The following is a 27,947-nucleotide window of genomic DNA, read 5'->3' on the forward strand; positions in this document are numbered from 1 at the left end:
CCTTAGTCAAGCGCGCAGTACGTTGTATTAAATCAAGTCAACCAAATGAAAGGTCACGATTAAAACGTTTGAGAGAGATCCAAGGGATGAGAGGCTCCCACATGGGGATGGTGGTGGAAACCACCATCTTCTCCGGCCAGACAACTGATTCCGGCCACCACGCGCAGGGATTTGAACTTTAATGAAAATGAACAAGCAAGGTATCAAAATGAAGCCGAGGTGATGTGCATCACCCCTGTAACCATGGATTCTACTCAAAGTTTCTATTTAAAGAGAAACATGAGCTTGAAGATCATGGTGCTTGATCTGAAATGGCACGATTTGCAAAATTGAGACCACCACTGCCCTGCCTCATGCTTGAGGACTTCAGAAAACAACAAAAACCACAGAAATTCACATCATATAGCAAGATCTAGATCAAGAAAAATTGAGGTTCTACCTCTAAAATGCAGGCTCAAACAACACGAATTCCCAAGCTTTTGATCCAATCGTGCTCTGGAAGTGTGGTGATGATGCAAGGCTAAGGAATTAAGCTGTGAAGATCAACTAAGGATGTTGAAATTCAAGCTTGAAATTGAAATGAAAATTGAAATTCCTTTAGGTGAGGGTTTGGTTTTCAATCCAACAGCGTTTTAGATCTCCTTCAGGTTCATTTTTGAATGAGCATGAGCTTCTATTTATAGCTGGAATGGATGCAAGGTGGTGTTTGGCTCGTGTGCATGAAACTTGGATCCTTCATGCATGGGCCTGTACAGCCGCTTGCAAATCCTAAGAATGAATGGAAATGCATGTTGAGGTCAAGTATGAGTGAATTGGACATGCACAAGGCCTGACATTAGCTTGCATTCCAAGTTATGATGTGAATTGCAAAAATGAGCATAAATATTAAGCTTAATGGTTGGAAAGCTCTTGGAATAAGGAACAAAAGTCATGTTGGGAAAAAATTCATTTGGAGTTTGGAAATTTATGAAAACTGGCTGTGAAGTTTAGGGTACAAAACATGTCTAGGTTCCCTTTGAATTTTTTTGCCAAAACCACGCAACTTCAAGCCCTTCTGTTTCAATGATGCAAGCCTAAAATGGAAAAACCTCAAACATAAAAGTTGTAGATCTTTTCAAGATTATCAATTTAGACTTAAATTTTGAATCATTTGGATTTTTCATGAGAAATTTATGGGCACTTGAAATTGGACATTTTTGAAATTCAATGACTTTTGTCCAAAGTGACCTATAATGTTTTGTATTATCACATGTGTTTATTTTAGGATTATGAAATTTTTTCCAAAATAACATTTGAATTAGACATCTTAAGCTTTCCAATGCAATTGGTCTCACCTCAAAATCATAAAAAATAAGGAAGTTAGGTCCTTGGGAAGTTGACCCAAAATTAGGGTTTCAGTCAAAATGACCTATAATGTTTTGAAATGAATGATGACCTTCCGAGTTTCAAATGGATTTTTGATAAACATGAAAGTTGTTCATATGGTTCTTAAGAACATTTTTGATCTTGGGGTCATCTTCATTTGACAAACATATCAAAATTTGTATCTCAGTGATTCTCAGTTTAGTCAGATGACTTGACTGGTCAACTTCTCAAGGCCAAACTTCAAATCTTGATGAATGAATGATTGAGGATACTCACATAGGCTCATATATGCATAAAATAATTAATGAAAGAACTTCCCTTGATTAAATTTGATCATAGGTTGAGGTTGCTTCATGAGCAAGTGATAACATGAAATTATATCACATTTTAGGACTTAATTCAATTAGATTATATTATCATTTACTTTAATTTATCTCATTTTATCAGATATTATGCGGTATTTCCTTTCTATTTATGTCAGGTATCCATTTTGAAGCAAAAGTGAAAAATGGAAGAAAAGGAGGTGCAAAAAGGAGAGAAAAAGAACCAAAGGCCAAAGCCCAGCCCAAAGCGCACAAGAAACCAATGCTGTGCCTGTGACGGACGTCACAGGGGGCGTGACGAGCGTCACACAAAACAGCCTTGTGACGGACGTCACACATGGTGTGACGAGCGTCACACCATTCCACTATCTTTTTGGCGCAAGTAACGCCCTCAGAAGACTTGAAGAGACGTTGAGGAGTTTGTGTCCTATATCCACGCCATGCATTTAGCCACGTTGAAGACCCTTGGGAAACGAAAAGCAGTTACCAACACCAATATAAATAGCTACTTCAAAAACCTAAAAGGGGTCCTCGGTTTTTCCACGCTCACGCTGCCGAAGCTTTTCCAATTTTCTTTCTTTTTACGCTTCTGCAATTTTCTTTTCCAGCAACTTAACATTGTTTATTTATTTATTTCTTTTGCAAGTTCTACATTCTTTTTCCCTTGCAATTTACCTTTCCCTTTCCCTTTTTAGCATTTAGATATTTTTCGTATAATAGTTTCTACACCGGAAACTATTGTGTAACTTTTTATCGGATCTAACCTTACGTTAGATTCTAGTTTTATTTCCTTGGTTTAATTTATTGTTTAATTGAAGAATCCAAGAACAAATCCTACCGGCTTGTGGTGGAGTGTTCAAGACTATTGTTTAACGCATTCAGGTTCTTTAATCGTTATTTAATGCTTTGTTTTATTAATTATTTATATTATCTGCCTGGGATGAGTCTATTTATGCATGATATGTATTTCTGTTTGTTTAGCATGTCTGGCTAATTCGCCTAGATATCGGTATGTAAAGTAAGCGAAATAAGGGATCAAGGCTAAGTCGGTCTAATTAAACTTAAAATTAAAATCAATCTTTTTACGGTCTCAATTTACAGGTTTAATAACAAGATTTTTTACAAAAGTAAAAGACATAAAGAAGTTAAAATCAATAGAGCGAGAGTTTGAGGTTTTAACTGGACAGTGTAAATTAGGCATTAATTCTAGATCAGGGCGAGAGCAAGTTTTAGAGTTAATTAAATTCTGACCTTTTCCAAAAAGTATTTTTAAAGATTGAATGTGAGGACGAGAGTTAAGCATTCGGGTTTAATTGTATAACCTAAGTCAACAGAGCGAGAGTTTGAGATAAGGGTGTTTAAAACGGTCAGTGTTTTCTTAAAAAGAGTTTCTGCAACTTTATTACTTTCAAAAAGTGGTTTTTGACTTAATTATAAGTGACAGCTACATTAACATAAAATCATGGTTTATTCAACAGAGCGAGAGTTTGAGATAAAACCTTTAATCAATAAAGTTAACTGAAACGATTTATTTTAAAAACCAAGAAACCGACAAAGAATTGAGTCCCTAATTACGACGAACTGCATACCGATATCCGCTTTATTAATATTTAATCTAGATCTTAGTTTAGTTTTTAGCTTCGTCCCCCAAACAATCAACCATTATTCACCTTAGCTTTACGTAGTAACCTTAGATAACGGTATATCGATTCATAAGTCCCTGTGGGATCAATATCTTTTAAAACTACGCGATAGAACTGTGCACTTGCAGTTTGTACCCCAAATTCGACTCACGAAGTCGAGCGATCAGCAAGGCACAGTCAAAGCATAGTTGAATTAGGGTTTCCTTGGGAAACAATCCTCAAGCCCTTTGGGTTATCTTGATCAAATTGGAAAATTGAGATACTTGGGAGACATATATGATGATTAAGGAATTTGTGGACCATTGTCATGCTTTTTCTCATCTTCATCTGGCCATTTCATTGAGCTTAGGAGCCTCCTAGGAGCATTGGGAGCACATGATCACTTTAGCTTCAAAACAAAAAGAGTTAGTGACATATTTTTGTTCTTTTGGTTAGTAAACAAAATAAGAAAAGCAATAATATACAATTCAAGAATTCCTGGTGGTCTCAAACCACTCACACAAGTCCCAACCCTAGGGTTAAGGGGCCACACATGCTATGATCCTTGAGGCAATGCATGGAGCAAATGATATGATGCCATGAGGGATCTTAGTGTCAAAATTAGGGTCTTACAGGTCTCAAACCCTAGATGTGAACTTGATGAATCAATGGAATCATGCCCTTCCTACAAAAGAGTTAGACAAATGCAAAGATATGTTTTTGGTATTTTAGTTAGTAAAATGATAATATACAAAAGTATGATATAATCACAAAGTGCTTGGTGTTCTCTCCCAAAACAAACCTAATGAAGGAGGGGTAAAGAGGATTCCAATGTATGATCCCAATGCTAATGCTTATGATGGAATTTCATGAGGGATCTTAGGGTCAAAATTGGGGTCTTACATTCACCAGCCAGGAAACAGTGGACGTGCACGTACACATGGCAGAAGGTGCCAGAAGCAGACTACTCAGGTTCTACCTTTCTTCCCTATCTTATGTTGTTGCATTAGGGACAATGAAAAGGTTAAGTATGGGGGAGGAAGCTTTACCACTTTCATTTATCGCTTCCTAGGTAGATTTAAATTATTGTTATTTCCTTTTTCTATTTTATTTCTGTTTTACTTTTGTTAAGTGTCAGTCGAGTCAAATATCAATGTGTTGTCGAGTCTTTATGCGTGGTTTCCGTTATTTACTGATTCTCCCATTTGCTTAAGCCATACCAAATTTATTTGCAAAAATCTAGACTTAGAGATTCAGTACATCTTTTGAAAATTCTAAACTATAAATAAAACTGAGGTTGAATTGTAGAGATCTGGTAAAACTTTACAAGATCGGTATCGTTTTAACACCTTAAATATCCCAAGTATAAGATCGATTTGAGTAGTTGTCATGCCATAGCCTTAAATTCCATCCTTTAATATTCCTTAAGTATTTTATCTAGCAGTCAGCACCATCCTAAGCACACACTACGCGAGAAGTCAATGCAAATAAGTGTATGATATCAGGCTTAAAAGAGAACAAGATTGACGGAATATATGAAAAATGTTGTTCCCTCTAAGTTAGGTGATCCTCACCCAGTCATTTAGCCTAACGGTATAACCATCTTTAACTGTTATTTGAGCCAAAGTGCAAAAAAGAAATAAATAAATAATGATGAGATCATAGTCACTAACATATTATCTTGCTATGAATGTGAAAGGATAACGGGCTTAATGTGATTGCGCCAGAATGAAAAAGGCTAAAAATAAGGTTTAGTAAGGTAGGCTTAGGCATGATGACATGATTCAAATTGATTTATATAGGAGGGAGACTTATGATTGCACTATTGCGACTATGTGTTCCAACGATACCCTTAGTGTGGAAGTGAGTACCTGTTAATGCAATTTTTGACCAAAGTAGATTTTATAGACTAGAATGAGTATCCGAATGCAACTGTGTCTTTTACGAGTCTTGATACTTTATGCTGCAAAGATATTACCAAATTTTTTATTCATACACGCAGCATTTGCTTGAGGACAAGCAAAGGTTTAAGTATGGGGGAGTTTGATAACACGAAAACGTATCGTATATTTGGCTTCATACACATTATTTTTTACTTGATTAACACTTATCATTACGCAGTATTTTATGTTATTACAGGTATTTATCGAACAAAAGGTGTACAAGCAAGCAAAGTGAAAAATAGCAAAAAGGAAAGAAAAAGAGAAGAAAATGAAGAAAAATAGAGAGTATGGGCCCACCACACCAAATGGGCATGTGGCGCCCATCACTTGGATGTGTGGTGCCCGCCACATGATCTAAAAGGAGTGGTGGCGCCCGCCACAAAGTAAGGAAGTGGTGGCGCTCATCCGTCAAAAGGTAGTGCTCTCCACGAAGATCAAAACTAGGGTTGTGGCAACCACCACAACCCGGTCTTCCCTACTTTTTCTCCACAATTTCAGCCACGATTCCACTCGCCTTTTCGCTATAATCTAGGGAAGTGAAAAATATATAAAGGAGGGTTGTTTTTCCTTTGAGACGACGTTTTTTTTAGTCAGATTCTTTTTGGTTAGTTTTCTAGGCAGTTTTCTTACTTTCTAAAAGTAATAGTTCTCCACATCGGGGACTATTGCAACTTATTGTTTACGCATTTAAATTCAATTGTAACGGTTACTCATTGCCAAAGCCTGCCGACATTATTTTATTTGAAGAATCAAGATTCAGTTCAAGTTCTCAATTCATAATCCATGTTTTATTTTGATTGCCATTTTACTTATTTATGCCTTATTGTATGTTAGATTTTCTGAATACCATGTCTGTTATCAGATCCATGTCCGGCTAAACCCCTAGGTATCAGTATGTAAAGACCGTCGAAACGACGGGATTCGTAAATAATTGGTGTTGGTTTTTATAAAACTTACTTTCCCGGTTTTAGTTTCTTATTTCATTAAAAATGTTTTTCGTTCGAGAGTACAAAGTAAACAAAGGTTACGGTCAACAAGAACGAGAGTTTGAGATTTTAACCAGATAGCTAAAACTAGGCACTAATCCTAAACACAACGAGAGCGCTTCAGGATTAATTAGACTTTACTCATATTCAAAAATTACTTTTAAATTCAAAATGAGACTGCGAGAGCCAAGCATTCTAGTTTAAGAGTATGGTCAGAGTCAATAAAACGAGAGTGCGAGACTAAGTCCTTTTTATAAATAATTTCTACTAAAGAATATTTTGACCAATAAGATTACACCAAATATCTATCGAATCCCCGAAGTTTGATGTGTTACATACTGATATCCCTTCATCAAATATCTTTATTAATATTCTATTTACGTTATAGTTATTTCTATTCACCCTCCAATCTTAGAACGATCATCAGCCTTAGATTTACATAGTAAGATTAGATAATGATACGTTCGATTATTAGTTTTTGTGGGTTCGATAATCTTTAAAACTACGCGATCCGACTGTGCACTTGCAATCACGATTTCCATAGACTTACTAAGTCGCGATCACTTTTCCTTTTCTTCTTATCTACTTCTTCTTTCTTTTCTTTTGTTCTTATCCCTTTTCTTCTTTCTTTCTCTACCACACACAAAAAATAAAAATAAATAAATAAATATATATATATATATATATATATATATATATATATATATATATATATATATATATATATATATATATATATATATATATATATATATATTGAAGGTAAGAAATACAAGAAAGGGGGGTTTGAATTGTTTTGGAAAATAAGCGCTTTTTCAGACAAAGACCACACAAGGAATTTATACTGGTTCGCTTATAACACAAAGCTACTCCAGTCCACCCGGCCAAGGTGATTTCGCCTTCAATAAGGACTTAATCCACTAATCTTGAAAGATTATTACAACCAACGTCTAAGAGAAAGATCTCTTAGTCCTCTCAAGTATACAAACTGCGCAGAGTCACTTGAGGAAATAAAGTAATAGATAAAAATGACTTTGTAATCTAGAGTGCTTCTAGGATAAAGCAAATATTACAACAGTAAGAACAAAAGAATGTTTCACGTTTCTAAGCAAAAGCTTCGTGAAAGATTGAGAGAGAGAGAGAGAGGAAAGAGTTTATGTGCGTTGGTTATCTCTCAATGTTGTTTGCTGTCCTTTATATAGAGGTGAAAGGACCGTTGAAATTGATGGCAGATAATTTAGTCTTGATTAGGAATCAATGCCATAACTTCTGTTGTTTCTTGCCAAAACAACTTTGTCTCCCTGAATAACTTCTTTCCAATAATAGTTCCTTTCCATTTAAATTCGAAGTTGACGTTATTCTTTCTGAATTAGGAAATCCATTATCAGAGTCTACGTAACTCTGTTAAACTGGGATCTTGCTATGTGGCTTTAGAGCTTCTGATGATTTTGATCGCTTAGAGTTCTGATGGTGACTTCAGATACTGTTGTGAGCTTCTGGAATTTGATATACCGTTATTCAGAGTCAGATCTTCTAGAGCGTACTTCTTCTTCAGATGCTTCTGATATTCTGATCTGCTGTAAGCTCAGAGTCAGAACTACTAGAGCGCATTTCTACTTCAGATGCTTCTGATCTTCTGATAATTTGTATCTGATTTGATTCTGAATCTGATGACGCAGTCAGATTTCTCTTAGAGTCCTGCACACTTAGGACTTTTCGTTAGGGTGCCATTTTTGGTTTCATCCTTTGTTATCATCAAAGTCCTGGAATCTGTTGTAGAACAATTTTTGTTCTTACAATCTCCCCATTTTTGATGATGACAAAACAAACTCAAATGACAGATGAAACATTAAAAAAAACTTTATCAGATCAGATAGAAATGAGCTCCCCCTGAGATAGGCTAGGGAGTTCAGAAGTTCTTACCAGAGCTTCCAAGCAATGAAGTTTCTTGATACCTTCTGCAATTTTCTTAAGTCCAGTGTTAGATGAATTTATTTTAGATAATAGTATGTTTGCAGAGTGCTTAAGGTATTAGGCAATTTTTCATCAGAGCTATTTGATTTCTCCCCCTTTTTGTCAGAATCAAAAAGACTTAAACAAAAAATAAGCAGGAAAGATATATATTCAGATAAGAGAAACAAAACATCAGAGATAATGACAAGAGAAAACAAAAAAATCAGAAACAAAGATAAGCAAGGCAACAAGCAAAGGATCCTAAGTGCCTAAGGGTTGGGAGGAGGAGGCATTCTCTGAAGCAGTTGATTCAGCAGGTTCTGGATGTTGGCGTTGACAGTGTCCTGTTGATCCAGTCTGGCTCGGACTTCCTTCTGCTCTTTCTGAAGTTCTTCCAGCGTCCTGAGAACCAGGGGTGCAAAAGAAGAAGACTCCCCCTGAGTCAGAGCATGTTGTTCTTCAGCGGCTTTGGCTTCAGCTTCAGCAGCAACCTTTGCTTCAGCTTCAGCAGCAGCCTTTGCTTCAGCTTCAGTAGCAGCAGCGTCAGCTAGAGCTTTGGCTTCAGCTTCCCTTGCCCTTTGGATTTCTTCTTCTCTGGCTCTTTCTTCTTCTTCCCTTCTGGCCTGTTCTTCAGCTTCTCTGGCCAAGCGCTCATGTAGTCTTACCTCAGCGTCTCTGATGAAGTCGTTTCTGACTTGCTCAGAGATGTGCTTCAGCTTGAAGGCCTCAGATGTCATCCAGCCAATGACCCTGTTCCAGTGTGTCCTAACAGAGTCAGGATCATCACTGATGCTAGAGTTTATGGTCAGAGACTTGACCTTTTGCACTAAAGCCCCTGCGAACAGCATAATGGCTTCCTCTAGGGTAGGCATGGAATGTTCTGGTTCAGATGTTTGAGGTGAAGAGGTTGGAGGGCTTAGGTTGAGTGTTTGTTGTTCAACGGAAGTGTTTGGAGGGGTAATGTCAAAGGCATGGAGGTCAGAGGGTTGAAGTTCAGATGGAGTGATGGTTGGTTGTTCTGTGGATGGTGAAGTTACTTCAGGTTCAGGTGGAGGTTGTTGTGGTTGTTGGGAATTACGGTTTTGAGATTGAAGTTGGGCTAAAGTGGGTGAAGCGGGGTCAGAAGGTTCTGTGTCGGAGGAAAGGATAAAATAGGGAGGTGATTCTAGGGCTGTGGATGAGGAAGTGGTTTGGTTTAATTCTTCAGCCTCGGATAGTGGTAAGGAGGTATTTGCAATATTGAATTTTGGTAGAGGTTGTTGTGTTCTGGTTGTGGAAGGAGGGGTTTCAGATGTGGTGTAGATGGGTGTTGATAGAGGAGTAGAAGAAGCCAGTGGCTGTACAGAGGGAACTGTAGAGGCAGACTTACCAGAAGATTCTTGCAGAGGCGTTGGAGGTCTTGATTCAGAAGATTCTCCTAGCTTTGCTCTCTTCGCTTTTGAAGACTTCTCAGATGGACCTCTTTTGAACTTCACGAAGTCTGGGGCTGAATCTAGCAGATCGTCTAATCTGAAGTCTGAGATGTCCACTCCTTCATCCTTCAGACGTTGGAGATAGTGGAGGATTGCCTCTTTGGGTTCATTCTTGTAGAACCTTGCGAGACCATTTGGCATATCCCTCTGATCTTTTAAAGCTTCCCAAGAGGTGTCCAGAGTAGGTTTGACTTGAATCTCCTTCAGAATCCCCATGCTCTTCAGATTTCTGGAGTTCAGAGGCCTTCCAGTTTCTATTGCCATATCTTCCATGAGTTTATGTTTTTCCAGATGATCTACGAGCCCATTTTCTATCAGTACATCTGATAGAAGTCTTCCTAGAGGCATGTAGGTTCTGGGTTTCATGTTGTTCCTGGTCTCCCGTACGGAGTCTCTAAGGTATTTGAAGAGTAGTGCTGGGAGGCAGAGCTTCAAACCCTTGTGAATACAGTACATAATACACTTCTGATCTGTATTGATGTAGTCTGAGGAGTTGGATGCTGGGCGGTGATGAATGGTTCCCAGAATGATCTTGAGCCACACTCGGAGATTCTGATGTAGTTCTTTGTTCTTTGAGGGATTGCCTTTTGTGTTGAGTTTGAAGATGGTGGGGTTGATTTCATGAGCAATGTACTTTGCCCTAGGATTGATGTTGTAAATCCTTCTTCCTCCAGCTTTCTCCATGTTCAGCAAAGAGGCTATTGATTTTTCAGTAATCACGATTTTTACCCCCAAAGCGTAGGAGACGATGAAATGGTCGTCAGCGTCAGCAAACCTCCAGAATTCCTTGATGAGGTTTGGGTAAACAAGACCATAAAGGCGTTGAAAATAGTTTTCCCAACCTTGATGATGAAGTTCTTCAGTAAGATCTACCCCATTCCTCTTCATGTTGTTGAAATCCACAAGTGATTCACACAAAACATCCAGTTTCTCGAAAGGAGTTGCAAGATTGATATGAGGCTCACGGTCAAGAATATGAGGCTCCTTGTACACTGGTGTTATAGTTACGCCTGTAACTGTTGGAGTAGGAACGCTTGTGCTTTGAGCTGCGTTGCTGGAGTCCATTTGTTGAGAATAGTTGAACACGGATTGTTGTTGAGAATCCATTGTTGATGAGGAACGAGATGAAGATGAACTGCTTGCAGAAATGCCTGAGAGAGCTGGTTTGAGAAAGTGAGTGAGAGTGAAGTGTGTGCACGGTGTGAGAGAAGTGTTTATATACTAGAGCGAACTGCATGCAAAACGACACAAACATCAGAGTTTAGCACAAAAACCAAGTTAGCACGCTTAGAGGGAGAAATGATTATGGCTCATTAATGAATGTCTAATCCCAACAGTATGCACACTGCTCGAGGAGATCTCAAACGTCTGTCCTTTGAATTTTTTTTTGGACAACTGTCTAGAAGTTCCAAGGTTAGACGCAATTCACTCCACGTGTTGATGTATCTGATCTTCAGGAATACCAACGGATTGGTTCCTGGAGATTTCTAACTCAGATATCTTCTTAACTTGGTAGAAGTATCAGAGTCAGAGGCAGAAGCTCATTTGTTTATGTCAGAGTCTCATTTTACATTTTCAGAGGCACAATTTATTCAGGGAAATTTTGAATGTTCAGATTCTCTAAGATAAAAAGAAATCTATCTTCAGCTAGAGGTTTAGTAAATATATCTGCCCATTGATGATCTGTATCAATGAACTTCAATGTTACTATCCCTTTTTGAACATAGTCTCTGATAAAATGATGTTTTATTTCAATGTGCTTAGCTCTGGAGTGTAAGATGGGATTCTTACTTAAACAAATGGCAGCCGTATTATCACAAAAGATAGGAATGTTACTCTCGAAGATTTGCAGATCTTCTAACTGATTCTTCATCCAGAGCATCTGAGTTGTGCACAGTGATGTTGAGATGTATTCAGCTTCTGCAGTTGATAGAGCGATAGTTGACTGTCTTTTGCTGGCCCAGGATATAAGATTGTTTCCTAAGAGCTGACAATTTCCAGATATGCTTTTTCGTTCCAATCTATCTCCTGCGTAATCTGCATCACAGTAACCTGAAAGTCTATACTCTGATGTTTTCTCATACATTAGGCCCAGGTTAGGAGTTCCTTTCAGATATTTGAAAATTCTCTTAACTGCTGTTAAGTGAGTTTCTCTAGGATCTGATTGGAATCTGGCACAGAGACAGACACTAAAGAGAATATCAGGTCGAGTAGTAGTCAGATAGAGAAGGGAGCCTATCATACCACGATAGAGCTTCTGACAAACCTTTTTACTGACTTCTTCCTTTTCAAGAATGCATGTTGGATGCATGGGAGTCTTTGCAGAGTTGCATTCAGCCATGTCAAATTTCTTCAGAACATCTTTTATGTATTTGCTTTGATGAACGTACGTGACTTCTGAAGTTTGGTTAATTTGAATTCCTAGAAAGAACTTTAGTTCTTGCATTAAGCTCATTTCAAATTCTGCCTGCATTAACTCAGAGAATTCTTGACAAACAAAGGCGTTAGCAGAACCAAAAATAATATCATCAACATATATCTGACATATCATGAGATCATTGTTAAGGTTCTTACAAAAGAGTGTGGAGTCAACTTTCCCTCTGATAAAATTGTGTTCCAGAAGAAAATTACTTAAACGTTCATACCAAGCTCTGGGAGCTTGTTTAAGTCCATATAAAGATTTTTTAAGTTTAAAGACATGTTCTGGAAAATCTGGATTTTCAAAACCTGGAGGTTGGTTGACATACACTTCTTCTAATATATAACCATTAAGGAATGCGCTCTTGACATCCATTTGATATAATTTAATAGAATGGTTAATAGCAAAAGATACAAGAAGACGAATAGATTCTAACCTTGCGACTGGAGCAAAGGTTTCATTGTAGTCAATACCTTCTTGTTAACTGTAACCTTGAGCTACCAGTCGAGCTTTGTTTCTGACGACTTCTCCTTTCTCATTCAGCTTGTTTCTGAATACCCATCTGGTTCCGATAACGTGAGTGCCTCTGGGCTTGGGAACAAGATCCCAGACATCATTCTTTGTGAATTGATCTAACTCTTCTTGCATGGCAGAAACCCAGTCGTTATCTTGAAGTGCTTCATCACAGGACGTAGGCTCGATCAGAGACACTAGTCCCAGAGGAGTTTCTTCAGAGGTTTTGAAGGTAGATCTGGTTCTGACAGGTTCGTCTTTGTTGCCCAGAATCAATTCTTCAGATACGTTGAGGCGACTTTTAGCTTTCTTTGGAATTAATGGTGGATTAATTTCCTCAGAGTTCTGAATGTTAGTTGCTTCTGGAGCTTTGTCAGATCCTGCAAGAGTGATTTCTAAATCTACAAAATTTTCAACTAGCTTTGACTTTTCAGGGTCAAGCTTATCATCAATCTGACATGAATTGATTCTTCCACAATTTTGGTTTCTGTATTATATACTCTGTATCCTTTAGAGCGTTCTGAGTATCCTAACATAATACCTTTCTGTGCTTTGGAATCAAACTTGTTCAGATGTTCTTTAGTGTTTAAAATAAAGCAAGAACATCCAAATGGGTGGAAATATGAAATGTTTGGTTTCCTTCCTTTACACAGTTCATATGGAGTCTTTTCCAGAATAGGTCTTATGGAGATTCTATTCTGAATATAACACGCTATATTTACAGCTTCGGCCCAAAAGTGATTAGCCACATTCGTTTCATTGATCATGGTTCTGGCCATCTCTTGGAGTGTCCTATTCTTCCTCTCTACAACTCCATTTTGTTGTGGAGTTCTAGGGCAGGAGAAATCATGGGATATTCCATTAGAGTCAAATAATTCCTCAAAATTTTTGTTTTCAAATTCCCCACCATGATCACTTCTGACTCTGATAATTTTCGAGTCAAATTCTTTTTGCACTTTGGAGCAGAAACTAGTGAATACAGAGTGTGACTCACTCTTGTGTTTTAGGAATTTCACCCATGTCCAGCGACTGAAATCATCAACAATGACTAGTCCATACTTCTTTCCATTGACTGATGCTGTTTTCACATGACCAAATAAATCAATGTGAAGAAGTTCCAGAGGCTTAGAGGTGGTAACAATAGTTTTCTTTTTGAAAGAAGTTTTTGAAAATTTTCCTTTCTGACATGCTTCACATAGAGCATCTGAAGAAAACTTCAGTTTAGGTAGGCCTCTGACTAACTCGAGTTTATTTAGCTGAGATAGTTTTCTCATGCTAATGTGGCCCAAGCGTCTATGCCATACCCATTGCTCTTCGTGAACAGACATCATACATTTCACATTTTGTTCTTTTAAATCAGAAAGATTAATTTTATAAATATTGTTTTTCCTCTTGCCTGTGAATAGGACAGAACCATTGTTTTGATTTATGGCTTTACATGTTTTTTGATTAAAGATCACGTCATAACCGTTATCACTTAATTGACTTATGGATAACAAATTATGCATTAATCCTTCCACGTAAAGGACATCAGATATAGAGGGAAGAGTACCATTACCAATAGTTCCGGAGCCTCTGATCTTTCCTTTCTGATCTCCTCCGAAGCCTACAAATCCAGCGTCTTTAAGTTCCAGGCTTTGGAACATAGACTTTCTTCCCGTCATGTGTCGCGAGCATCCAGAGTCCAGGTACCATGACTGGTGTTTGAACTTTGCTGCATAGGATATCTGCAATATAAACAATCTTATCTTTTGGTACCCAGAGTCTCTTGGGTCCTTTCTGATTAGTTTTCCCAGAGTTTCTTATAACTTTGGGTTTTCTAGCATTTTCAAATTTTTGTTCTTGTGTGTGTGTGTAGTGATATGAAAAAGGAGATTTAAGTTGGTCACTAGTAGAAGTTTTATCTTCCTTAGGATCATACCCAATTCCCTTTTTATTGTTTTGACTGACTCCATAAATCATGGATGCCATCACACTCCTTCCTATCCCATTTTTCAGAAATTCTTGAAAGGCTTCTTCGTATTTATAAATTATCGTATTTGAAGTCTGTGGAGCTTGAGATAACGCTTCTTCCAGTTCTAAACGATTTTTATTTGCTCCATCTCTCTGTAATGTTAAAGATCTGATTTCATCTTCTCGTTTTAGAATTGTCATCTCAAGTTTGCCACATTCTTCAAATTTTTCTTCAAGACAGCCTTTTATTGCTTTAAACTTTTGTTTTAGTTTCTGATATGAGCTAAGAGTTTCAGACAAGCATGATTCAAGATCAGATCGAGAGAATTCAGAAAATACCTCTTCAGATTCTTCATCTGAACTGTTATTGGATGTGGTAGCCATGAATGCTACATTGGCCTGTTCATCAGAGTCAGATTCTGATGAGTCAGATCCACTATCGTCCCAGGTAGCCATTAGTCCCTTCTTGGTTCTGAGGGGATTTTTCTTGAAGCTCTCTTTTCTGGAATTGTCTTTCTTTAGCTTGGGGCATTCATTCCTGTAGTGACCTGTTTCTTTACATTCATAACAAGTAACATATTTGTTAGTTTTACCTTTTGAGGTTGATTTTGATCGATCCCCTCTGGGTCTTGGTCTTCTGAAGTTGTTGTTCCTCTTTTTCCAGAGTTGTTTAACTCTTCTGGTCAGGAGGGACAATTCTTCTTCCTCATCAGAATCTTCTTGTTCAGAGTCATCAGCATCTTCTATTTCGGCCTGGAATGCTTTGGTTCTGTCAGATTTGCGTCTTTCAGATCTGGACTTTAATGCTACAGACTTGTTCTTCTTCTGAGGTTCATCTTCCTCTAGTTCTATCTCATGGCTTCTGAGGGAACTGACAAGCTCTTCAAGACTGATATTGTTCAGATCCTTAGACAGCTTCAGAGCAGTTACCATGGGTCTCCACTTCTTTGGCAAGCTTCTGACTATCTTTTTGACATGGTCTGCAGTTGTGTACCCTTTGTCTAAAACTTTGAGACCTGCAATAAGAGTTTGGAATCTAGAGAACATTACCTCTATGGCTTCGTCATCCTCCATTTTGAAGGCTTCATATTTCTGGATAAGCGCCAGAGCCTTTGTCTCTTTGACCTGAGAGTTTCCTTTATGAGTCATCCTCAGAGAGTCAAGTATGTCTTTGGTTGTTTCTCTGTTGGTGATCTTTTCATACTCGTTGTACGATATAGCATTGAGAAGTATGGTTCTGGCCTTGTGATGATTTTTGAAAACTCGCTTCTGATCATCTGACATCTTACTTCTGGGGACTTCAACTCCATCCTCTGTGACAGGAGGTTTGTATCCATCTGTGACAATGTCCCAGAGATCAGCATCATAGCCTAGAAAGAAGCTCTCAATCCTATCTTTCCAGTAGTCGAATTTTTCTCCATCAAAGACAGGAGGCTTAGCATTGTAACTGTCTCTTTCATTTGTGTGGGCCATGGTTTTTCTCGTTCTGGATCTCTCTACACTGTTAAGTGATTGATTAGAAAATCAATAACAGAGCCGAAGCTCTGATACCAATTGAAGGTGAGAAAAACAAGAAAGGGGGGTTTGAATTGTTTTGGAAAATAATCGTTTTTTCAGACAAAGACCACACAAGGAATTTATACTGGTTCGCTTATAACACAAAGCTACTCCAGTCCACCCGGCCAAGGTGATTTCGCATTCAATAAGGACTTAATCCACTAATCTTGAAAGATTATTACAACCAACGTCTAAGAGAAAGATCTCTTAGTCCTCTCAAGTATACAGACTGCGCAGAGTCACTTGAGGAAATAAAGTAATAGATAAAAATGACTTTGTAATCTAGAGTGCTTCTAGGATAAAGCAAATATTACAACAGTAAGAACAAAAGAATGTTTCACGTTTCTAAGCAAAAGCTTCGTGAAAGATTGAGAGAGAGAGAGAGGAAAGAGTTTATGTGCGTTGGTTATCTCTCAATGCTGTTTGCTGTCCTTTATATAGAGGTGAAAGGACCGTTGAAATTGATGGCAGATAATTTAGTCTTGATTAGGAATCAATGCCATAACTTCTGTTGTTTCTTGCCAAAACAACTTTGTCTCCCTGAATAACTTCTTTCCAATAATAGCTCCTTTCCATTTAAATTCAAAGTTGACGTTATTCTTTCTGAATTAGGAAATCCATTATCAGAGTCTACGTAACTCTGTTAAACTGGGATCTTGCTATGTGGCTTTAGAGCTTCTGATGATTTTGATCGCTTAGAGTTCTGATGGTGACTTCAGATACTGTTGTGAGCTTCTAGAATTTGATATACCGTTGTTCAGAGTCAGATCTTCTAGAGCGTACTTCTTCTTCAGATGCTTCTGATATTCTGATCTGCTGTAAGCTCAGAGTCAGAACTACTAGAGCGCATTTCTACTTCAGATGCTTCTGATCTTCTGATAATTTGTATCTGATTTGATTCTGAATCTGATGACGCAGTCAGATTTCTCTTAGAGTCCTGCACACTTAGGACTTTTCGTTAGGGTGCCATTTTTGGTTTCATCCTTTGTTATCATCAAAATCCTGGAATCTGTTGTAGAACAATTTTTGTTCTGACATATATATATATATATATATATATATATATATATATATATATATATATATATATATATATATATATATATATATTATATATATATATATATATATATATATATATATATATATATATATATATATATATATATATATATATATATATATATATATATATATAACTAACAACATTTAGAGCATATAGGAGTTCAAATTCTTCCAACTGACAAGAGATAGAGTATACATGTACTCAGTTGATCTCAACTGACAATCAATTGAGCATTTAAAGGAATATGAGATATTACAAAGAATATGAAGATGAAGGTGAAAGATAGAAGAAAGAGAAGAGAGTGAGAAAAAAAATTCTAACAAACTTTAACACAAAATTGAATTTTTGTTATGAAACTGTATGCTTACAAATGAAGTTAGTTTCTACTTATGTACTAATCAAAGTAAAATGTAAATCCAAATTACATCTAAATTACATCTGAATAAAACTGAAATGAATTTCAATATAACAAATTTGTCATGTTTCACAAGTAACTTGTGTTTTAGAAAATGGAAACATCATAAATTTTAATTGCAAAAGTATGAAACGGAGACAAAAATAGCTTAAGTTTAAAATAGGAGATCAAAATTATTTAAATTTAAAATAGAAAATCAATTCCATGAATCAAGTAAAATAGGGAAACCATAGTTATAATTAAACTTAAAATAAATTACATTTTAGAAAAAGAAATTCTCAATCTTTACTAATAATCTAGGGATCAATTTCAACGTATTAGGATCCAAATAAAATTGTAAAGACTAGCCAAATTACATCTATCATATTCAAATCACTTAAAAAATAATTATATTAAAATATTAATAAATTTAAAAAATAAATTATTTTAAAAATATGTAAAATAATTTTTTTACATTAAAAATATTGTAAAATAATTAATAGTCAATTTATTTTAGTAAAAAATATTGATTCTTTCTTTAAGTAATCCGATCATTAAAAAAAGAGAAAAAAAATTAAATACCAGCACAAACAAAGAAAAGATTTGGTTTTAGCTTTTTATTTAAATGGTTTTCTATTTTTGTATTCATAAGTTTGGATAAGGCCAAACAAAGAATAGGAAAAGAAATTAACTACAATAGTAAGCACATAGACAGCTTGATAATCCAATTTTTGGCCATATACATTTGTATTTGCAATGTATGATTTTTTTTTATATTGAGTAAGTAATTTATTATATACTCCTTTCATCCATTTTATAAACAAATTTTGACTTTTAAATTTGAAATAATTAATCTATTTAGTTTATATATTTCAATATATTATTTAATCAATAAATGAAAAAATTAAAAATTGTTTGTAACTAAAAATAGATAAATTATATAAAAATACTAAAATTTAATAATAACCATTGAATTTTAAATTAAAATTGTGATTAAAATATATTTTAAATTTTAAATTAAAATTGTGATTATAATATATTTTTAAAATTTGATGTAGTTTCTTTTTTTTCAAATGTATTTAATTTTTTTCTTTCTATAATTATAATTGTATCAGTAATTTGAAATTTTGCACATAATAATAATAATTCAGTTAAAATTATGATTTAACATCATCAATCATTAATTTTAATATAGTGATTCTTATTAATTATCACGTTATATATTGAAATACATGTAATAGAATTTTATAGTGTTAATTAATCATAAATATTAAATATTGAAATAAATTTAATTTTTATTGAAAAAAAATTATAAAATAATATAAATAGGTAATGGTGATGAATCCATATATATATATATATATATATATATATATATATATATATATATATATATATAATTCCGAGAAGTGAAAAAAAAAACTTTTGGCAAAGTGCATTCATTGATTACAGTTGCAGACAAAATCCATGAATCTCATTTATTACTCTCTACGTAATCAACAACTCACAATCTTATAGGGTATTACTTTCTTTTCTTAATCAACCTCACAGAATCAAACTCTCTCTCTCTCTCTCTGAGAAAATGGGTACTCGAATTCAAACCCGAAAAAGTTCCTATACACTCTTATGTTTCTTCACAATTCTCACCCATTTGCTTCTGAATTCCCATGCAATTAACAACCCAATCAAAACCGTGGTAGTTTTAGTGATGGAGAATCGCTCATTCGACCACATGCTTGGTTGGATGAAGAAACTAAACCCAGAAATAAACGGCGTGACAGGGTCGGAGTCAGCTCCATTATCGGTAACCGACCCGAATTCCAAGCGAATATTCTTCAAGAATCAAGCGCACTATGTTGACCCGGATCCGGGTCACTCGTTCCAGGCAATTAGGGAGCAGATATTCGGGTCGGAGGACACGTCAGCTGATCCGGCTCCGATGAATGGGTTCGCTCAACAAGGTTATTCGATGGACAACACAACAGCTATGTCGCAGGATGTCATGAATGGATTTGAACCAAACATGGTTTCGGTTTATAAGACACTTGTGTCTGAGTTTGCTGTTTTTGATAGGTACGCTAAATTATTAATTTTCCATTCTTCTTCTCTTGTTTTAAATCAATTATTTTAGTGTCAGTATTTAAATTATAATGTTTGGTTACTAAATTTTATAAGAATTTTTTTTCTATTTCTTCAATTTTTTAAAATTTCTAGTTTGAGTGTAATGGTCTAAGATTGATTTGAGAAGGTTTTTTTTTTCATGAAATGGTGTTGCTTCAAAAAAAGATAAATTAATTTTGTGGTTGCTTGAAAGTAGCTATAAAAAGTTTATTGAATATTGATAAAATAATTTTTTTTTTCTATTTCTTCGTTAACTTTTTCTGCTTTATTAAATCTCACCGACATTAATTCATTTCTTTATAAGATATCTTGATGTATATTTACTCTAGAGTATCAATTTGAGAATTTGAAATGAAAATGATCCATAATTTGTCAGCTATTCTTTTTGCATGCTTTACAATTTAGAATAAATACAACCCATTATCTACTTTCTCTGTCCATCGTTTAAAAAAAATGTCTTAAAATAAATGACATTTTTTAATTTATAATGTAATATTAAATTTTTTAAAATTTAATTAATAATTCTTTTAGCATTTTCAATTTAATATATTCTATTTTGTATTTATAACAATTCTGAATCCACTAATATTTGATAAATATATTTTAATGAAAATATTCTTCTCTCATTTATATATTTTTTCTTTTATGTAAAACGGTCAATTAAATAATCTTTTTAAAAATGTCTATAAAGATAAATTTGTTAATTTACCTATGATACACATCCTTTTCGGAAAAGTAATGCATATGTAATTTATACTTATTTATCTATTATATTTGTTAATTTATACTTATCTAATATATTTGTTAATTTTACTATTATCTAATTCTATAATGCTTTTAACTATATATATTCTCTTCTAAAACTTTGAAATTAAATTAAATCATTTATATATTTTAAATTATTTTAATGTCTCCACACACTATCACTACTACTAACTATTTAACCATCTCTCTCCAAGTCATCACTACTACTACTAGATATCTCCCACTATGATTCATTTTATTTTCAAATTTTAGTTTTTTATTCTCTATTAACTCCATAAATGATATTGATTATAATTATTATTATTATTATTATTATTATTATTATTATAATTATATTAATTATTTAACATAAATAATTAAAAAATATTAAACCTCATTTTCTTCTTCTAATTACTAATCATTATTTCCAATAACGCTTCCGTTATTAATTTTGAAGCACAGTAAAATATATGTGGATGATATAAAATCTTTATTTTTTATTTTTTTAATTTTTTAATTTTTTTCTTATTATTTAATATTATAACACTTTATGTTATTTTATTAATTTTTGTTAATTTTTTATTGTTCTTTTATTTTAACTTTACAATTCTACTTCGTTTACTTTTAAATTTATAATGCAATAACATATACATAATCTATTTCACTTATTTTGTTAATTTTATGCAAATTTTATTTCAAGTAACTAATTTAATATAAAACATGAAAATAATTTATTTATATTTTAAATTAAATGCATGAATAATATAAAAATATTCATATCATATATTTAAAAAAATTTAAAACTAATATTTGCATTCAAAATCATCAACAATATACATTTATTTTCCAAAATTATCTTTTAATTATAAAGAGGGAAATAAGATTTTTAGTTCTCTAATTGTGGATATTTTTGTGAAAATATCATAACGATTTTTTCTTTTAATATAAGTAAAGATCAGTGATGTATCTTATAATTTGTAAGAATCTATCAACAATACTTTTGTGATAGCACTGTCCTTAACGTAACATTGATATGTTGGTAGGTGGTTTGCCTCCGTGCCAGCTTCAACTCAGCCTAATCGACTCTACATCCACTCAGCAACATCCGGCGGCGCCACCAGCAACGTCGCATCCTTGCTAGCCAAAGGCTACCCACAGCAAACCATTTTCGACAGTCTTCACGACAACGGTCACGACTTCGGAATATATTACCAAAACATTCCAGCCACATTGTTCTACAGAAACTTAAGGAAACTCAAGTACACATTGAAATTTCACCCATACGACTTGTCGTTTAAGAATGACGCTAAAAATGGAAAGTTACCAAATTATGTTGTGGTGGAACAACGGTACACAGACACTAAGTTGTTTCCAGGGAATGATGATCATCCATCGCATGATGTTTATCAAGGACAGAAGTTTGTGAAGGAGGTGTATGAGACGCTGAGGGGTAGCCCGCAGTGGAATGAAACTCTGTTTTTGATTACGTATGATGAACATGGTGGGTTTTATGATCATGTGGCTACGCCTGTTCGTGGGGTGCCTAGTCCGGATGGAATTGTGGGGCCGGAGCCGTTTAATTTTACTTTTAATAGGTTGGGAGTAAGGGTTCCTACCATTGCTATCTCACCTTGGATTGAAAAGGGCACAGGTATGACTTTTTTTTTAAGTAGTCAAATTGTTATAATTCAATCTTTTAAAAATGAATAAGGGGTATCGCGAATTTAGACGGGACTCAATAATCGTAAACAGGATTTTTAAAGTAATAAAATAAAATTGATTAATAAAATTTAAAAAATTAATTAATAAAATCACAAAATTGGTTAATAAATATTCAAATATTAAAAATAATTTTTATTAATACACCAAAGTTGGTTAATTAAAAATAAAAAATAGGTTAATAAAATTATAAAATTGATTAATAAACATTCAATTGTTTAAATAAATTTTTAGCAGTCATCAAAATTGGTTAATACAATATAAAAAATTGGTTAATACAATATAAAAAATTGATTAATAAAATTATAGAATTGGTTAATCACACAATTTTATATCAATATCATTTTATATATATATATATATATATATATATATATATATATATATATATATTTTTAATAATCTATTTTGGAAAATATATATTATTATAATATTTTACGTGAAGTACGAATATATATGTGTAGATTTTAATGTAGGTATAAATTTTAATATAGGAATACCATTTCTCTTATTTAAATCGGTGGACTGTTGTTATTTAAATCGGTGGAACTGTTGTGTGTAAATACTTGATTTATAAAATGAAATATTCATTTTCTTTACATCTTGGCACTTGGCAATTGTCCTCATGTTATTAATTGCACACCCATAACTAGTGCTTTTAATATTCTTAAAATGCATTCTTTTTGCTTTTGCAAAAATAAAAAATTGCACACCCATAACCTATTTAACTATTTGACACAAGTTTATAAATGGACAAATTTATATAACGTACTATGCAGGGGTGGGACCATATGCTTTTGGGTTTCAGACCCCTGTTGTAAAAGTGCACAATGTGAAAAGTGGTTTAGTATCATGCCACTTTTCTTATAAAGTACAAGCAAATCAGTTGCTTAATGTTTTAAGCAAGACTAGTTGTGGGGTAGCAATAATGCAAGAGAATTATGAATTTCTTGACTTATGGTTTAAGCTACACAAAGGGTTTATCTAATGCTTGAACTGGATTTTGTGTCTTAACTTGTAGTCTTGAACTAGTGTCATTTTAATTTATAATAATTTTTAAGAGTTCCGTATATATGTCCATAAGTGGAACAAATTTCATTTTATCAATCGGTTTTATAAGATGAGTTAGATCAAACACTATTTCTCTAATATGTTTTTAAGTGGAACAAATTTTACTCTATCAATCAATTTTATAAGATGAGTTAGATCAAACTCTTATTCTTTAATGGAATGAGAGCCTAGTTCAAGATCAGTTTAACCACCTGTTATCTGATTAATATATACATGAGATATTTATGTTTTGTCATATTTGTATAAATTAAGATATACCCAGAAGTAGAAAGTGTCAATGTGAAGCAAATGTATCTTGGATTGTTTGAGTAAGTTTCTTATAATAAGTAATATGTCCCCTTAGTTGGTTTTGTCCAAGCTCCAACTTATGGACAATTTGCAAAGTAGGAGGAAACTTCTGGGCTCTCTCATGAGTTCAAGATAGATGGGGAGAAAAAAAAGACTAGAATATGAAAATTCCTCCACTTGTTAATATCTTTTATTTTTTTATTTCATAGTTGTCTTCTATCACAAGCAATTCTTTTTGCTATATTGATGCAGTCGTTCACGGGCCAAACGGATCACCGACTCCTACATCAGAATATGAACACTCATCCATTTCCGCGACAGTTAAGAAAATTTTCAATTTGCCTAATTTTCTTACCAAGAGAGATCAATGGGCTGGGACCTTCGAAGGTATTGTTAAAACCAGGAAACAACCCAGGACTGATTGCCCAGGTTAGTTCCTCACTCTTCATTGATTGTGTATATGAATTAAACCCTTCAATCAATATTTCCGGGCATGTTTTACACTTTGTTGATACTTGTTAGTGTTATTTTGATGCAGTTGAACTTCAAGCACCAGTAAAGTTAAGGAAAGGAGAGGCTAATGAAGATAAGAAACTGAGTGAATTTCAACAGGAGTTGATTCAACTAGCAGCAGTTCTTAAAGGAGACAATATATTCACTAGTTATCCAAATACAATCGGGAAAGACATGACTGTTAAGCAAGGAAAGAGTTACATGGATGAAGCGGTTAAAAGGTTCTTTGAAGCTGGTCGTTATGCTAAGAAAATGGGAGTTAGTGATGAACATATTGTCAAGATGAAGCCTTCTTTGACTACAAGATCATCCAAGTCTTTAAAAAACACAAATCCATAGGAATAAAATTAACCCATTATGCTTTATCTTTATCTTTATCTGAGCTGCAATGTTATAGATTCTAAATGATTTGAAGTTGAAGTATCTTAGTTGTAAACTGTTAATAACATAACTATATAAATAATAACATCATACAAACAATAGCCTAAGAAACTTGAAATTTGGATGCCTATGTTGTTATAGTGTTGTCTTGGAGGCCTTTCTCGCAAGTATGATCCAACAAAGCAAACGATAGAACACAAAGAAAGCAACCATTATTCCGACATTCATCCACCTATTATCCTTTTCAATTCCTCTACTCTTCAACACATCAAATCCAGTAACCAAACACTTTGATGATGAAGACCCTTGTTCTGAAAAACACTCATTTCCAACATCCCAATACTCATTTGTTAGAAGTGCATCCAAAGGGTACCTATAAAGTGACACATAATACATAAAAAGCCAATATTTTGGAATACTCTCTTTTGGAATAAAATATCCCGAGAATAAAAAGAAGGCTCCAAGAACAGTGCAAATAAGTGAGTTTCCTGAAATGAAATCAGGAGACACAGAACTTAAAAAGAGTACCAAAGAACTTGCCATCAGCACAATGAGCCAAACCACAAAAGTGAAAAAACTGAAAGAACTGAGTGAAGGATTGAGTCCTACAATCCAATAAACAGGTACGGCAAAAAGTACCGAAACTACAAACAGAAAAGGAAGAAAAATCACAGTGTTGGCTATCATGTAAGATGATATTCTATAAGCTCCTCTTGATGCTTCTTTCATTACAACAGTTCTTTCTTGAAGGTATATTGGAAGTGCTTCAACTGTTGAAGACAAGAGAAAACTGAGACTAAATGCAAATAGACCTAACCTTTCTGCAATTCCATCTTCATCTTTTCTTACCTTTATGTAAACACTTCCTAAACCAAATCCACCAACTAATGCTTGCATTGTTCTTGCTAAAAATAGCTGCTTTGTTCTATAAATAATCTTCCAAAATCTTGAACACAGAAATAATATCTCCATCAAGTTTACATAACAAAGATTTCCATAACTTTCCCTTTCATTTTGTGTTTGGAAAATTCCACTTCCACTTTTTTCTTCCTCTTGCCAAATTAAACTTGGAAAGGAAGTTTCGTTTTTATCGTCGATTATAGAACTTCTAGAATCTTCTAAACTTTGTATAATTTCCATGGAAAATTCTAAAGGATTAAGCTGTAATGGAATTTGAAATCCCAAATTAGATATTGTTTCCTCTAGTGATTCCAAACTACCATTGTGAACTACTGAACCATGAGAAAGAATCAAGAACTTGGAAATATACTGCATTATTCTATAACTAGGTTGATGAATTGAAAGAATCACTATCCTTTGCTTTGATTTAGCCATTGATGAAAGAAGCTCAATCACATGAAATGCTGAGGTGCTATCAAGTCCTGATGTTGGTTCATCTAAGACTAAAATTGGTGGATTATGAATCATATCAACACCAATTGATACCCTTTTTCTTTCACCACCAGACACACCTCTATTTTCTTCATTACCAACAAAACTATCAGCAACATGAAAAAGTCCTAACTCTTGCATTAAGTTTTCTACTCTCAATTCTCTTTCTTTTGCTGTCATTTGTTTTAGCCTAAACTTTGCACTAAAAAGCAATGTTTCTTTCACAGTTAAAAGTGGAAGCAAGTTGTCTTCTTGTGACACAAAGCCGCATATTTTTCTTAACTGAGAAGGAGTACTAATAGGGTGGTCATTGATTGAAATAGTTTTTGAATCAAAGTCTTTGTCTTTAACTCGTCCAGCGATTATTCGGAGAAGGGTTGATTTCCCCGTGCCACTAGGACCAACAACGGCGACAATCTCGGATGTTCTGGCAACAAAAGAGACAGATTTGAGTATGTTTATAGGATGTGGTTTTTGAGTAAGGTGATAAAATGAAAAGGAAATGTTGGTGTTGTAAGGGTGTAAAGTATAGATGAGGTTTTTGATAGAAAGTTTGTATGAATTTTGTGGTGGTGGTGAATGGTAGAAAGAAGAAGAAGAAGGACTAATGGAGTCTTGAGGGGAATTAGAAGTTGAGAAGAGTATGGGAGAGTCATCTTCATTGATTTGTGGGTTCAAGCAAGATGCCATTGTTGGGATTTGAGTACTATGTGGGTGATGATGAGTGACGTTTTAAGAAGGAAGGTTTTTGTGATGTAATGTTGAGATTGAGAAGAAATATGGAAGTTGAAACAACTATGTTGACTATTGTAAGTGCATGCATGAAATGTTTGGTAGAGGTTGTTTATCGTCTAAGACGTTTCTTTTCATGTCTAATTGAACTACCAAATCCTTTTATTTCACTAATGTAGTAACCAACTTGCTAGCTACAATTCCAAACTCATATCAACTTGGAAATTCCAAACTTTTTTTGAAGATTAAATAAGTGGAATATCGCGTATTCGAATTCGCTCATTGTAACCCAATGATCTTGTGCAACTATCAATTGTGATAATTTAAACTACTTTGATTAGAGAAATAAATTAGGAAACTTTTGCAAAGTTGCAATAAAGGGTAATTCATGTTGGTTTAGTCAGGTGACACACCAGTAGAAGATTGTGGGTTATAGCTACGGAGGTTTTTGGATCACGTCACATAACCAGAATTCTGATGCACTTCAAAGGTTTATGGAGGCGTATATCATTATTGATATTCTAAGAATTATATAATTTAAATTAAAGAATTTTAAACCACAATATTAATGATATATTTGTTAAGGTATAATTTTAAAGTAATTACAAGATAATATTTTTATTTTATTTTTTAGTTAATTGGTCAAAAGTGTCACGATAAATATGAGACACCATACTTTTCTGAAAGCACTCACAAAATTATTAATAACACATATGTCAAAATAGAAGAAAAAGAAAATGTTATATTTGGGTTAATGGAACGGAATAAACATAACATAATCGAGCGGAGCGGAATAAAATATATATTTCACTCTATTATTTAATTTTTTATTAAAAATATCTCATTCCGTTACATATATTTCAAATTGGATAGAACAAAAAATGGAAGACTGGATGAAATTAGATAGAATGGATTAAATCATGTTCCATTTCATTTCTTCTTTTATTTATAAATCCAAACAATACAATCTCATTATTTATCATTTAATTCTATTTCGTTCAATCAGATTCCATCAATCTAAACATACCCTAAAACTTCAACAAGTGAATACCATAATTTATGTAAGTAAGAATTTCAAAGATAATAAATATAATAAAGGATGAATAAACTAAACTACCATTAGTCCAATTATAACAAAAAGATCCATTATAAATCATCTAACATCTTTTCTCAAACTCACAATAATAGAAAGTATCAAAATTTTGAATATAAAAAAATAAAAATATTTAATAAAATGCGTCTTCGTAAAAAAAAAGTTGTCTGAAAGATGGAGGAGACAAACATTAGAGGTATATTAAGAGAATAGTACAAATACAAGATGTATGATGAATAGTATCATCATAGATAACTAATTCACATAATTTATTAGAGATATATTTATTAGAGGTGTATAAAAAACAGGCCATCATCAAAATAAGGT

At 34.0% G+C, this 27,947-nt stretch overlaps 2 protein-coding genes across 2 annotated transcripts; one reads left to right on the forward strand and one right to left on the reverse strand.

Annotated features, from left to right (window-relative positions):
• Positions 1 to 18,995: 18,995 nt before the first annotated feature.
• On the forward strand, positions 18,996 to 24,533 carry LOC127085153 (non-specific phospholipase C2). Its single transcript, XM_051025722.1, has 4 exons — positions 18,996 to 19,639; positions 21,475 to 22,082; positions 23,762 to 23,938; positions 24,048 to 24,533. The coding sequence occupies exons 1-4, from the start codon at positions 19,149 to 19,151 to the stop codon at positions 24,359 to 24,361; spliced, it is 1,590 nt and encodes a 529-aa protein (XP_050881679.1). The 5' UTR covers positions 18,996 to 19,148; the 3' UTR covers positions 24,362 to 24,533.
• On the reverse strand, positions 24,513 to 26,512 carry LOC127085154 (ABC transporter G family member 23). The gene has a single exon (XM_051025723.1). The coding sequence runs from the start codon at positions 26,483 to 26,485 to the stop codon at positions 24,539 to 24,541; it is 1,947 nt and encodes a 648-aa protein (XP_050881680.1). The 5' UTR covers positions 26,486 to 26,512; the 3' UTR covers positions 24,513 to 24,538.
• Between the last annotated feature and the right edge of the window lie 1,435 nt (positions 26,513 to 27,947).

The sequence above is a fragment of the Lathyrus oleraceus genome, chromosome 5 (genome assembly GCF_024323335.1).
Source record: "Lathyrus oleraceus cultivar Zhongwan6 chromosome 5, CAAS_Psat_ZW6_1.0, whole genome shotgun sequence".
In the NCBI taxonomy this organism is placed as follows: domain Eukaryota; kingdom Viridiplantae; phylum Streptophyta; class Magnoliopsida; order Fabales; family Fabaceae; genus Lathyrus; species Lathyrus oleraceus.